General features: G+C 41.3%; 2 protein-coding genes across 5 annotated transcripts in view; both read right to left on the bottom strand.

Moving 5' to 3' along the window:
* rps25 (ribosomal protein S25) overlaps nt 1-14,146 on the bottom strand; it is a 240,040-nt gene that overhangs the window by 9,041 nt on the left and 216,853 nt on the right. The window lies entirely within an intron of this gene.
* slc37a4b (solute carrier family 37 member 4b) lies at nt 142-10,807 on the bottom strand. Its single transcript, XM_063014486.1, has 11 exons — nt 10,776-10,807; nt 8,603-8,662; nt 8,046-8,503; nt 6,720-6,952; nt 4,631-4,883; nt 4,281-4,436; nt 3,268-3,353; nt 2,844-2,957; nt 1,724-1,789; nt 653-791; nt 142-549 (listed from the first exon to the last, which is right to left on the bottom strand). The coding sequence occupies exons 3-11, from the start codon at nt 8,191-8,193 to the stop codon at nt 383-385; spliced, it is 1,362 nt and encodes a 453-aa protein (XP_062870556.1). The 5' UTR covers nt 8,194-8,503; nt 8,603-8,662; nt 10,776-10,807; the 3' UTR covers nt 142-382.

Genomic DNA, 14,146 nt, shown 5'->3' with positions numbered 1-14,146 from the left:
AAGACCACAGTGGACTTAATCATATAGATCAAGTAGAACAAGCCTTGCACAACCTTGAATGTTCCTAAAGTTCTTTTGCTTGTTGGTTTATTTATTTTTATACTGGAAAGATCTATAGAATAACACTGAGTGTGAACAATCTCACAAATAAATAAACTTTATTAACATTTAGCATTATTCTTTACCTTCCGAGCATCCCCCACCCCCAATCACACACACTTTTTAACCCGTAAACCTATTTTTCAAACTACCATTGGAGGCATGGTTATGTGAAACTAGAAGTGTATTTACTCTTCGGGTGATGGGTACTTTTCTGGGCAGTGATGGTACCATGTAGCTTCGCTGATGAATCTCAGGTGGATGACATTGGCTTGATTATTGATTAGTGAGTTTTTTCATGAACTCGACCCATCTTCGTTCTCATATTGCGTACCATAAAGAAGCAAACTGTGGTTACAGCACAGGTCACCTCGGCTACCCAGAAGGCTGTGTCCCAGCTGTAGCGTTTAGCAATGGTGCTAAACGGAAGACCGGCAAGAAATGCGCCAACTAGTTCACACAAACACAAATCAAAGAATTAACATAAAATCAGTAGGACATTTGTTGGTAAGAAGATATAAGAATAGAATGGTTAAGCTTTTCTCAGACATACCATTTGCCATGAGGGCTACGATTGCATGGGATGTCCCGCAGAAGTTAGAAGGGGCACTCTCGCTAGCGATGACGCCAAACAGTGCGATTGGGCCATAGGATGAGAATCCAAAAAGAGCACCTACAGTCAATATCCAGATCTAGAAAGATAAAAGAACAAGGTCCATTGCTAAGTGTAATGCTACAGTCAGTGCAATTGGACCATAGGATGAGCATCCAAACACAGCACCTAGAGTCAATATCCAGATCTAGAAAAATAAAAGAACAAGGGCTATTGCTAAGTGTAATGCTACAGTCACACCAGTGAAATTCATCCTGATCAGAATGGCACTGGGTCCAGATGGAAAGACCAGGCACACGACAGAAATCCACCTGGAAAAGGCATTACACACTCACCCATACACTCTCTCACTCACACCTAGGGGCATTTTTTTGTCAATGCACCTTTATCATGTTTTGAAAGATTGGAGGAAACTAAAGTACCTGAAGGAATCCTACACTGATATAAGAGGAACTTGACACATACAGTGACAGGACAAATTTTCCATGTCTTTAGGGCTGCCACTAACACTGTTTACTTTGTTAAGCTCTAATTTGCATCCAGAGCAAATTCACACTCTCTCACACATTGACTCAATCCACCTTTTGCTTCTGCATGTTTTTGGAGGTGAAAGGAAACTTGGGGTACTCCGAAAAAACCCATGAGAGGATTGAACCAAGGTCCTTATGATGCCTGTTGCTGTATGGCACCCACTAAACCAACTGCGACACCCTCTAGCTCTCATAGCTAGCTTCATTCATATATCTATTATTTACAGAATGCATCCTTTACAGAGTGTAAATTAATCACGGGACACCACACACTCACACGTGTACACACTCAACAAGGGTTAATATAGAGGAGCCTGTTTACCTGCTGCATGTTTTAAGCATTAAGAGGAACCTGGACCTTGAGAAGAAGGCCAATGCTAACAGTGAGAATATGAACTCAAGGTGATTTTTGACTATTGATCATGTATTGAGATGCTTTGTAAGTCAGTTAGAAATAAGATGATGTAAAGGTGATAGGTACCTCTTGTTCAGACAGACCAGTGAGGACAGAGATGGGATGAAGAGCAATATACCAGAATGGAGGTTCCTAAAGAAGAACATACAAAAAACTACAGTTAAAATTTAAAAGCTGACACACACTTGTGGGGGGCATCCATGCAGTTATTATTATTACTATTATTATTAAATGCAATCAAATTCAGGCACTCAGGCAGCACGCTAATCCACTAATGGTGAGACCAAGGATTTGAATCTCAGCTGTGCTATCTACCAGCCAGGTGTCTACACAGACATGATTGGCTATGTCTGCGGGCCGGAGGTGACCGAAGCCTCACAATGGATTGTGAAGACTGTGAAGATGCCCAGCCAGCCGAGTCGAATCTCACCTTCTGTGATTCTAATGCAGATCTCAGCAGTGGTGGGCTAGTATAATAGAGCGCTGCGCCACATGAGCGCCATGCTTGGCATTATAACGGCCATCACTTGTTCTGTTGTTGCTTCTGGATGTCTTCATTTTCCAATTACAAGATGACCAGAGCAACAAAGGTGACCCTGTGAAAGACCCATATATTTTACTAAGCCCTTCAGTACAGCCCTTTCTCTACCAACGTTTGTCTATTAAGTCTGCACGCCTAAATGGTAAACATTCCAAGGGCCGTCTATATACTTTTGGTTTTTGTTTATACTTGTTACTAGGTTTGAATACAAATGCAAAAGCAAGGCCAGCCAGTATTAAATGAACGTCTATGTTTTGTATCTTTGTTTGTTTATTAGGATTATAGGATATAGGATTTTAATGTTCCACACTCTGGCTACATTCAAGACAGGACCGGTAGCCACCTACCACACAAGGCCCATCAGTTCACAAGGTTATATCTAACACAGTCTTGGACGATTTAATTCACCCCACTTGCATGTCTTTGGACTGTGGGAGGAAACCAGAGCTCCTGGAGGAAACTCATGCAAACACGGGGAGAACATGCAAACTCCACACAGAAAGGACCCGAACCGCCCGACCTGGGGATCAAACCCAGGACCTTCTTGCTGTGAGGCGACAGTGCTACCCACTCAGCCACTGTGCCACCCTCTCTGTTTTGTATGTATTTGTTACAATAAAGCTGCATGGTATGAAGATGAGGTACCTCAGGAACCTCTGGAGTGATGGTGACCCGGAAGAGATACATCGACACGGCCATACCTGCCATCATGGTTAAGAGAAGGGCATGTCGAGGATTGCCATATGTGCCCAGTCCTTGCTGTTTAATGACATCATAAAGTTACAAACAAGGTTTGCTCACTATGTGACAGTAATGTAGAAGTTTGGACACCCACGGTGAAGTGCAAATCATTAAACATGTGCTCTAAAGGGAACAAATGCTAATGTACTGTTAACTGCTAATCTGAACATATTGGGAAAAAAACAAAAAACAAATATTTAATGTTGGATTTTTATTCCTACGTAAAATTCTGCAAATAATTGGAATTTGACCAGTGGTGTCCAAACCTTTGCAAAGAACTGTACATCAAATATTGTATGTATTAAGATTTTCAGGTGTGCACACTCACCCGTGCAACAGCTCTGTCAGAGATTAAACCTGCTGCAATGCTACCAGCAAAGCCACCAACCTCCAGAGCGCTCATGTACGAACTGCCTACGGAAAACAAGGGTGTGAATAAATATCTGTTTCATCAACCGCTTTATGCTGATTAGGGTGATGGAGGGTTACTGGGTGCAAGGCAGGGTGCCAATCCATCGCAGGGCTTCGGCCATCCTACCTCAGACACAGTCAACCATGTTACATACAACATACCACTGCACTACCAAAGCCCCCCATGATCAATTAAGTAACACTATTGTTTATTTATGAAGTAGCAGTTGAATGGGAAACTGGAACAGATTAAAATGACAACAGGGGCACTGGAGTAGCACAGTGGTGTAATTTGCACGTTCCCATCTTAGCACAGTCACTGACCTGGCCAGAGGTCCATACAAACTGGCCGTATTTGAGAAAGAAAAGGTCAGACAGGGTCTCTTCTTGCTATATGCATCCGCCGAGACTTGTCTGGGTGCCCGCACAAGTGGAAAAGAGAAGGGGGGGGGGTGCAGATAAAGGGGGGATGCTTAAAGAGGCACTTCTAATCACCCAACAATGGCAGGTGATTAGAAGAGGCTGCAAATTGAACATGTATCTGAGGGGCCATATAGTGATCCACCTCTCCTTGTTCAGTTGAGGGGTTGTGCAAGCGGCAACAGATTCACACTCTGGAACTGGAAGTAAGTAAATGATACAGGAGAAAAATCCAGGGGAAAATGGCAAGAAAAATAAGAGCGATTAATAAACCTGGACAGATGATAAGATGGAAACGATGTTAAAGGTTACACTGGACTCAAACATCATTAATGATCTCATTACCACGCATGAATGTAGCACCTTCACCAAAAGCAAATAGCAATGACCTTACAATGTTTAAGTCTGGCCCAAGGAGTACTGAGCGCAGAACATTGCAACACCTGAGTATTCCAAACAACCTACACTTGGTGTGTGGTGGTAGTAACATGATGTTAGAGTCAGACCTACCCATCATGACTGACTGGCCTTTTTCCTGCATGAGAAACAGCTGGCCCCAGTCTGTACATGCAATCTTCACCCCAAACACTACCAGGTAGCCGAAGGATAAAACCCACAGGTATGGAGAGAGCAGGAACTCTTTAAGGCTGCTTTCATCATTTTGAGCTTTTATAAAAAGAAAAAAACACAGCAAATTAGAACTAACTAGAAAGAACAGACAGTAACAGGAGGCAAAGATCAAACAAGGTCCCTAGAACTTAGGTTGCTCTGTGGCACAATGCCACCTTGGTGTTTTAAATACATAGCCAGTTATCAAAACGAATAAGAAACACGCTGCAAGAATCAGCTGCAGTTCTTACTTCCTTTGCCACCTTTGCCCGTCTTTGTGCCAGGCTGGATGCTGGGCAGGCCAACATCTTTGGGTTCGTTCTTTACTAGCAGCAGACAGACAAAAGCGAAGGCCATGCAGATCACACCGGAGATGGAGATGATGCTTCTCCAGCTGTAGTACTGGGCCAGCACGGTGGTGATGATTGGCCCTAAACTTCCAGCAAGGTTCATACTGCAGGACAGAACAGCCCACCAGGTGCCAAACTGAGACGGCTCGAACCACTGTGAAATGATAAGAGGGAAGAGTCGTGATTAATCTCTTCATACACAGTGTTGTTTTCTTTGCTGGAAGTCATTTGTTTGTGGTATGTATTTTATTTGTTTTTAAAGCTAGTTAATGAGTCGGGAGGGGGAGGAAGAAGGAGAGAATTGGTTGGTTGGTTGGATGGATAGATAGATGGATGGTTGGATAGATGGATGGTTGGATGGATGATTGGACGGATTGTTGGTTGGATGGATGATAGGATGGATGGCTGGTTGGATGGATGGACAGATGGAAGGATGGATGGATGATTGAATGGATGGTTGATTGGATGGATGATTGGATAGATGGTTGATTGGATGGATGATTGGTTGGATTGTTGGTTGGATGGATGATTGGATGGATGATTGGTTGGATGGATGATTGGATGGATTGTTGGTTGGATGGATGATTGGATGGATTGTTGGTTGGATGGATGGACAGATGGAAGGATGGATGGATGATTGAATGGATGGTTGATTGGATGGATTGTTGGTTGGATGGATGATTGGATGGATGATTGGATGGATTGTTGGTTGGATGGATGGACAGATGGAAGGATGGATGGATGGTTGATTGGATGGATTGTTGGTTGGATGGATGATTGGATGGATTGTTGGTTGGATGGATGATTGGATGGATTGTTGGTTGGATGGATGATTGGATGGATGATTGGATGGATTGTTGGTTGGATGGATGATTGGATGGATTGTTGGTTGGATGGATGGACAGATGGAAGGATGGATGGATGATTGAATGGATGGTTGATTGGTTGGATGGATTGTTGGTTGGATGGATGGTTGGTTGGATGGATGGACAGATGGAAGGATGGGTGGATGATTGAATAGATGGTTGATTGGTTGGATGGATTGTTGGTTGGATGGTTAACTGGTTGGTTGGATGAATGGATGGAAAGATGTATGGATGAATGAATGGTTGGTTGGATGGATGGATGGATGATTGAATGGATGGTTGATTGGATGGATGAATGGAAATTCAGGTGCTATAGTAGTAAACATCAGAAGCACATTGTTTAGAATGTCCACTAGTCAACATCACTGGTGGGTCCAGTGATGGAGCTGGCCTTCTTAACAAGTTTATAGACACTTAGAATCTCCTGCAGTGGTGCTCTCATCCAACAGACCATAGCATAAAAAACACTGGCCACAAAAGACTGTTGCAATATGAAATGACCTAAGCTTCCTCAGGAGGAGAATACTTTTTGGTATTTCCATTCATCCATAGTGCATTGGTGCAGTGTGTCATTAGGGTGAACCCAGACAAGGCAGTACAAAGGAGACATGACAGTTTCTTGAAGAACTGGTGACCACACTCGAATTGCATCAGGACCTAATTTAGTGTGACCTAAAAGCATATGTATTTAAGTTATATGTTATCTAAGTTATTAGACCACAATGACCAGAAGTGAGTTTGGAAAAGATAAAGTGAGGCATTTAAACCAAACAACACTGTACATACCGTTAGGCATGGTGGTTGCAGTGTTATGCCTCAGAGCTGTTTCTTATTGGCACAACCATGCAGCCCTAAATCGTGAAACATAATCTGTCCCCTTAGCACAGGATCCCTAAATACAAACAGCTAAAGTTCCATAGCTGCCAGTTCCTGTCATGATGCCAAACTCAGAAGAACAGCTGCATACTGACTCTTTTAAATGGCAGAGGTTCAGGCTGAAAGTCTAATCACGTCTGTCTTGACACTCGAGCCGTAACAGAACACCTAGCTTCAGGATCTGCCGAGGCAGCATGTCCTGTATTTAATATGTCTGCCCTGAAAAAAACAAAACAAAAAAAACATACCTTCCGCAGGACTTTGCCACACGGTGGCCAGCCGAAGCCCTGGCCGAAGCCGTTAATGAACCAGAGTACAGTGAATGCCCAGAGGGTGGAGGACTGCGAGAAGACCACATTGATGCCCCCGACGATGAAAAGGCCAGAAGAGAAGAGCCAGCGGGCGCTGATCTGATCAGACAGCACGCCACTGATAAATTTACTGATGGCATAGGCGAGAGTCTGACTACTGGTGATCAGACCTGGCACAGGAACAAAGAAACAAGATAATTAACCTGGCAAAAGAACAAAGAAATGAAACAATTATATGATGATCTACCCAGGAAGACCTGAAAGACTTTATAAGTGATTATACATTATACAATCTTATTCCTCACTCTAATTGCAGTAGACCAGTTGGCCTAATTTAAAGTTGGCCTTGTGCACAAAAGCATAGTAATACTGGAACTTAATTATATATATCTAAATGTATATACCTGATAGAAATGGTGTGGCTGAAACACCAAAACTTAATAATTAAGAACATTATTGGTCATGTACACTTACTAGGTAAACCTATCTAATACATAAGCTACACCTATTTTACCACATGAACTTTGTGGGTATACAGTTACTAAATATAGGTCATCTCTTGCTCTGTACACTCTGGCATTACATATATTAATTGAAAGGGACCGCCATAGAACCTTCACTGACCAGATGCTTGTTGGTGCTGTGAGTAAAGTGTATATGTGCACTTCATCTTCCATGTATTTTCATCTAGCATTATAATAATATGAATCCTTTTGGCTACTCATGTTCGGGGTCGCCATGATGGATTTAATTTGGCCCACTTTTTACAAAGGATGCCCTACCTGACACAACCCTTCTATTTATCTGGGCTTGGGACTGGCACTAAGTTCACTGCTATGTGTCCTCACAATGGCGAGGTTGACTTAACACCATGCACCCTCTGTACCTGCGATTCCAGCCCGGGATTCGAACCCCCGGAACTGCTGTTACCAGAAGCATGGCTATTACCAAGACTCCACATAAATGCCATTCTGAGTTACAAAAGTGTTTGTTGACTTACTAAGTAAAAACAAGTAGAATTTACACAAGATTTAGTGCACAATTTCTATTTAATTCCTAAATTGAACATATAGTGGAAAAAGTATTTTGTTACTTCTGGTTATTTCAGTTAAAGCAAATAAACAGTATGAAACTGGGTGTGCAAACTTTAGCATAACACTAAATACATAAAGCATATTATGTACTTTGTATGTAAATATAACAATACTCTGATGACATTATTCATATCTTCCTGTTCAAATATCTACAGTAAACATGACTCACCAAGTTCCTCTTTATCCAGTTCAATCTCCTCCAACACCGTCGGCATCAAAAAGGAGAACGTCTTCCGGTTGAAATAATACAACAAGTAGCCCAAAAACATACAAGTGAAAATAACCGAGCGGTAGTAGCCATATCCGGTTGCCCCCATATCTTCAGCTGCAGAGGAATGTGCTAAGAAATAAAGCCAAAATGTTTTATAAAACCTGCTAAGCTCTGCTAAGTTAGTACACCCTAAATACACTGGGCCTCCAAGCACTGAAGAGCTTTCAGTGACTGCTGACAGCCGGCATTCCTCTGCCAGGGACCATTCCAGTCAGACACAGAGAAGCAGCACTAATTTAGTTCAAATGTTGGGGTAGTCCCAGAGCTTATCAGGTGTTCCTCTGGCTTGTTTTAGTTGCCCTCCTTTATTCCAAACCCTTCCTGTTCATCTCAGAAGGCTTTTGTCCACAAAGATCCTGAAACACATAATATAACTGCTATAAAAATGTATCAAACAATATTGTAGTGGATGCACACAAACTAAAATACAGAATAATAATGTTGTTAAAGCTTACTGTGACAAATGCACCAACCAGACCAAGGTCCCAGTTTGCTGAATTTCCAGCTCCAACACACTGCAAAAATTTCAAGAAATGAGTTAAGTCAGGAAACCCACCAAACAATTCACTTTGCTACACCATGACCATTCAAGACCAAGTTAAAAATATATATTGCTGGTCCCCAAGCTGGCACCTGCTACACACAACATGAATTGAATGTACACTTTTGTCAATGCATGTTTTAACAGCAGAGCCAGCCAGATAAGCTTGTTTATACTTCCTTTTGCTCCAAACCCTTCAGAGAGTTGATTAAAGACTACAAGGGTCACATTCTTCAAAAAAAAAAAGGAACCAATGGGTGCAGAGCACTAACACACTGGGCAGCGTGCCAGTCCATTGCAGGGCATCACACACTACGACACACTACACAGCTACAACGGTGTCGAATTTCACCTCGGTCGAATTTAATCTGAGCACCAGATTACTTGTCAGTGGCGCTGTGGTTTGTAATTTTAACGTCCTTTTAACCAACTGTGTTAATACACTGCCTGGCCAAAAAAAAGGTCACCACTTGGATTTAACTAAGCAAATAGGTAAGAGCCTCCCATCGGATAATTACTGCATGGGTGATTATGTTTCAGCTGGCAACAAGTTATTTAACCCTAACTGATGCAGTGAGTAGCTTCTCATTTGTTAAACAACCATGTCGAAAGACACATCCTGTGGTCGTGGAAAAGATGTTAATCTGTTTCAGAAGGGTCAAATTATTGGCATGCATCAAGCAGAGAAAACATCTAAGGAGATTGCTGAAACGACTAAAATCGGGTTAAGAACTGTCCAATGCATTATTAAAAAGTGGAAGGACAGTGGGGAAACATCATCTTCGAGGAAGGAATGTGGTCGGACAAAAATCTTGAATGATCGTGATTGGCGATCACTTAAACGTTTGGTGAAATCAAATCGTAGAAAAACTACAGTAGAACTCAGGGATATGTTTAATAGTGAGAGTAAGAGCATTTCCACACGCACAATGTGAAGGGAACTCAAGGGATTGGGACTAAACAGCTGTGTAGCCTTAAGAAAACCACTTGTCAGTGAGGCTAACCGGCAAAAACGGCTTCAATTTGCTAGGGAGCATAAAGATTGGACTCTGGAGCCTTGGAAGAAGGTCATGTGGTCTGATGAGTCCAGATTTACCCTGTTCCAGAGTGATGGGCGCATCAGGGTAAGAAGATAGGCGGCTGAAGTGATGCACCCATCATGCCTAGTGCCTACCGTACAAGCCTGTGAGGGCAGTTCTATGATCTGGGGTTGCTGCAGGTGGTCAGGTCTAGCTTCAGCAACATTATGTGCCAAAAGAATGAGGTCAGCTGACTACCTGAATATACTGAACGACCAGGTTATTCCATCAATGGATTTTTTCTTCCCTGATGGCACGGGCATATTCCAAGATTACAATGCAAGGATTCATCGGGCTCAAATTGTGAAAGAGTGGTTCAGGGAGCATGAGACATCATTTTCACACATGGATTGGCCACCACGGAGTCCAGACCTGAACCCTATTGAGAATCTTTGGGATGTGTTGGAGAAGACTTTGCGCAGTGGTCCAAATCTCCCATCATCAATACAAGATCTTGGGGAAAAATTAATGCAACTCTGGACAGAAATAAAGCTAAAGGCGGTCCAACAAAATATTAGAGCGTGTGACCTTTTTTTTGGTCAGGCAGTGTATTTCTGTCGACAGTCGAGCAGTCTCCACAACCCAAACAGTAACAACGTAGTGGGAGGCACGACTTGTGACAAGGAATCGATTACCCTACTCGATTCACTTAAAAGTGAACCGATTCGTTCATCACTACTATTCAGTGACATTGACCAATCTTTGCAAATATCCGAATAAAAACAACTTTGTAGTGTTGTACAAACACACTAATTTAACAGCAATGCACATAAACATATCACTCAATTTAAAACAGTTATAGATATATATACACAGACCGTTACATTAATACATTAGCATTTGAACGTATAGTGCACAGTCAAAGACACACAGTCGAAACGCTTCACATTACCACAGATCATTAAACACTATTATTACAAGCACGTAAAGATTCATGAAACGATGTTTATATAAAGGTGATTTAACAGATTTCACTGTACCGGGATGTACTGACTCGGTGCAGCTTACCCTAGCAGGAACTCCCGCCCCAACCCCTCATCTCTATTCTGATTGGCTCCTAACCTGTCAATCACTACGCTGCAGACTCGTTGCACTGATGTGTTCATTTATTTATTTTATTCTTTTTTTTTTTTTTTTTAGGGGTTCTTTTTTTTCTTTTTTCCACTTTTTCCTCCCAATTTTTATCCCCCAGTCTAGTCGTGTCCAATTACCCTGATTCAGACATCCCAAGTTGCAAAAACTAATTTCAGGGAGGTACCCCCGGACCCGGACCTCGACCCCGACCCAGACCCCCCCAAGCACCCCCGAAAAAAAAAAAAAACACCCAAGGGATATGGGCGATAACAGAACTATTAGGAGCTGCTAACTGAGATACTAAGCTAACTGTTTGCGTCACAAACACATTAATGTGCACTAGATAGTGTGAAAGATATGTTCCCTACATAGTGCACTAGATTGTATATTACAAAATAATTTATGTTCCTTGCTTAGTGCACTAGATAGTGTACTAGATAATAGACTTATGTTTCTTACATAATGCTTTAGGTAGTGTATTAGTTAACGGATTTAGGTTCCCTACATAGTGCACTAAATTGTATATCAGATAATGAATTTATGTTCCCTACGTAGTGCACTAGATAGTGAATTAGACAATTGGTTTATGTTCCCTACACAGTGCACTAGATTGTATATCAGATCACGGATTTATATTCCCTACATAGTGCACTAGATAGTGTATTAGATAACGCATTCATGTTCACTACATAGTGCACTAGAAAGTATAACTAGATGATGATTTATGTTCCTTACATAGTGCACTAGATAGTGTATTACAAAATTAATTATGTTCCCTACATAGTGCACTAGATTGTATATCAGATCACGGATTTATTTTCCCTACATAGTGCACTAGACAGTATATTAGACAATTAATATATGTTCCCTACATAGTGCACTAGACAGTATATTAGACAATTAATTTATGTTCCCTACACAGTGCGCTAGATTGTATATCAGATAACCGATTTAATACGTGATTGGGGAAAAAAGTCTGTGTCGCCTGCGTGCGCGTGTGTGTGCGCTCGTTCTAGATTCCGGGAGATTTTACCTGACTTGCGGGCATCAGGGAGCCGCTATGTATATGCGGGAGACTCCCGGAACTTCTGGGAGACTTGGGATGTCTGCTGATTGCATCCTCTATACTGAATCGACCCTTCACCGCTGACTGAGGACGCCTCTGAACTGACATACGCCCCCTTCGGCACGTACAGTCAGTACAGACTGCATTTTTCGCCTGCAGGAGTCGAGTTCATATACTTGATGGGCACTGTGTACGGAGGGCCACACCCCCATCAGCATTATTCCTCAGCCCTGTGCAGGAGCCATCAGTCAGCCAGCAGGGGCCGCAGTCGCACCAGTTATGAGGACCTATGATCCGACCCTCTAACCCTGAACAACAGCCAATCGTTGTTCATGCTGCCGCTCAGCCTAGTCGGAAAGGCAGAGCTGAGGTTCGATACGATGTATTCGAAAACCCAACTCTGGTGAGCTAGCGTACTTTACCGCTGCGCCACCTGAGCGGCTTTTAACGGGGTTCTTAACTATATGTTTTAGACGCTGACCACACCATAACCCCACTTGCCATGCCATGGAAGTGCACATTTCACACAATGTTGGCCAAGAAATCTCCTTACTTGAAGATAACTATTTTTTTTTTATTTTACTTCTAATTGAAACAATCGTGTAATGTTGCACGCCATGAAACATGTTTGCAGAAAGAATGGAACAAAATAACAACTGAATCACTTCACCGCTTGGCATCGGTATCCTTGGTGCCAAAACATCTTTTTGTTTTGTTTTTGTTGTGATAAAAAATGGCAACAATACAATGTGGTAAATGCTTTACCATCCCAACTTTTTTGGAATGTGTCAAAGGTTTGAAATGCAGTAATGGATGTATGTTAACAAATGAAATAAAGTTGACCAGACAAAACTTGAAATATCTTGGGTTCATACTGCCACAAATAAAAGAGGGAGCAATTAAAGATTAATGTCCATGCTTTTGAAATAAAATGTCCAGTACACTCATGGTCTGCTATGTTATGACAGATTTTGAATTTCCTTCTTAGATCATGGCATAATTTAAGTTGACTATGATTTTAATGTTAGGGTTAAGATTTGTGGCACTTTACATTTACACCATTGAAGACACATTAAGCTGTAAGAACATGCAATAAAAACAACACTGGTACATCAGGTGGGTTTTGGAAACTTTATTAATAAAAAAAAACAACAATCAAGTATAACTCAGACCTGACTTATTATAAATAACATTTTTATAAATTTTTATAAATAAATATACAATGAACAGTTACACATTATGATTCATTTCAAATAATATCCAGTCCAGCTTTAGGATTTTGCATCATGAACATATACCAGTGGCAATGGTTTAAATATTATGTACACCTATGAGTGTATTCATATACACAGTAATGGCTCATATAGCTCCAGTAAATCTGATTTTACAGTAATTACATTGTTGTGTTTTGTATGTGAATCTAAGGTTACATGTATGCCATGGCAGCCCTGGAATGTCAATACCTTTTGAAAATATTCTTTTCCTGTGACTGAATGATTCAAACTTCTTTGTCCTTTGACTTCATATTAATAAAAAGGTTGGTGGGACAGTGGTCTCTTTGCCAAGGTTGATATCAGATTAAATCCAAAACAACTTTATAACAAATCCATTTACCATTTAAGGTTTGCCATTAAGAAGAAGTCACTGGTGACACTATTCACAGTTAAGTGAGCTTTACGCTGATCAGCCATAACATTAAAACCACCTCCTTGTTTCTACACACATTGTCCATTTTATCGGCTTCACTTACCATATAGGAGCACTTTTTAGTTCTACAATTGCCACCGATTCTGCTTTTAATTTGTCTATATGGTCAGGAACAAATTTAAGTCAAGCTTTAAGGGGCTTCTTTCTTGCACAGCCACCTCTAAGCTCATGTCACCCACGTTCTAGTAAATTTTCTCTCTGAATAAGGTGACAGTTTGATTTTTCTTCTTGAACTTTTCTTATAAGGTCACTAACCTTATTTATTCAACACTGAAAAGCTGGAGACAATCAGAATCACTAATGAGGAACAGGAGGCCACAATTTTGAATGTCATGAAAGAACGTTTCTACATCAAATTTATGGCCGAATTAGCCGAATGTAAAATTTTTAGGAAACACACAATTAAGCTAACAAGTAACCTTGTTTTTTGTAGAAACAGAAGATTTGTAATTACTGTTTGGCTAAATGTGGGCTCTGGTGATCAAATCACTAAAGTGGATGTAACAAAATATTTGCTACCATCAGCACAGCA

The sequence above is a fragment of the Trichomycterus rosablanca genome, chromosome 18, assembly GCF_030014385.1.
Source record: "Trichomycterus rosablanca isolate fTriRos1 chromosome 18, fTriRos1.hap1, whole genome shotgun sequence".
NCBI lineage: Eukaryota > Metazoa > Chordata > Actinopteri > Siluriformes > Trichomycteridae > Trichomycterus > Trichomycterus rosablanca.
This window is presented reverse-complemented; position numbering and strand designations above follow the sequence as displayed.

Coding starts and splice junctions, on each gene's coding strand:
- slc37a4b (XM_063014486.1), bottom strand. CDS start 8,193: ATGGGGGCAACCGGATATGGCTACTACCGCTCGGTTATTTTCACTTGT. Junction 4,437..4,630: donor GGGCAAAGGTGGCAAAGGAA/GTAAGAACTGCA, acceptor TTTTTATAAAAG/CTCAAAATGATGAAAGCAGC. Junction 1,790..2,843: donor TCACTCCAGAGGTTCCTGAG/GTACCTCATCTT, acceptor GTTCTTCTTTAG/GAACCTCCATTCTGGTATAT.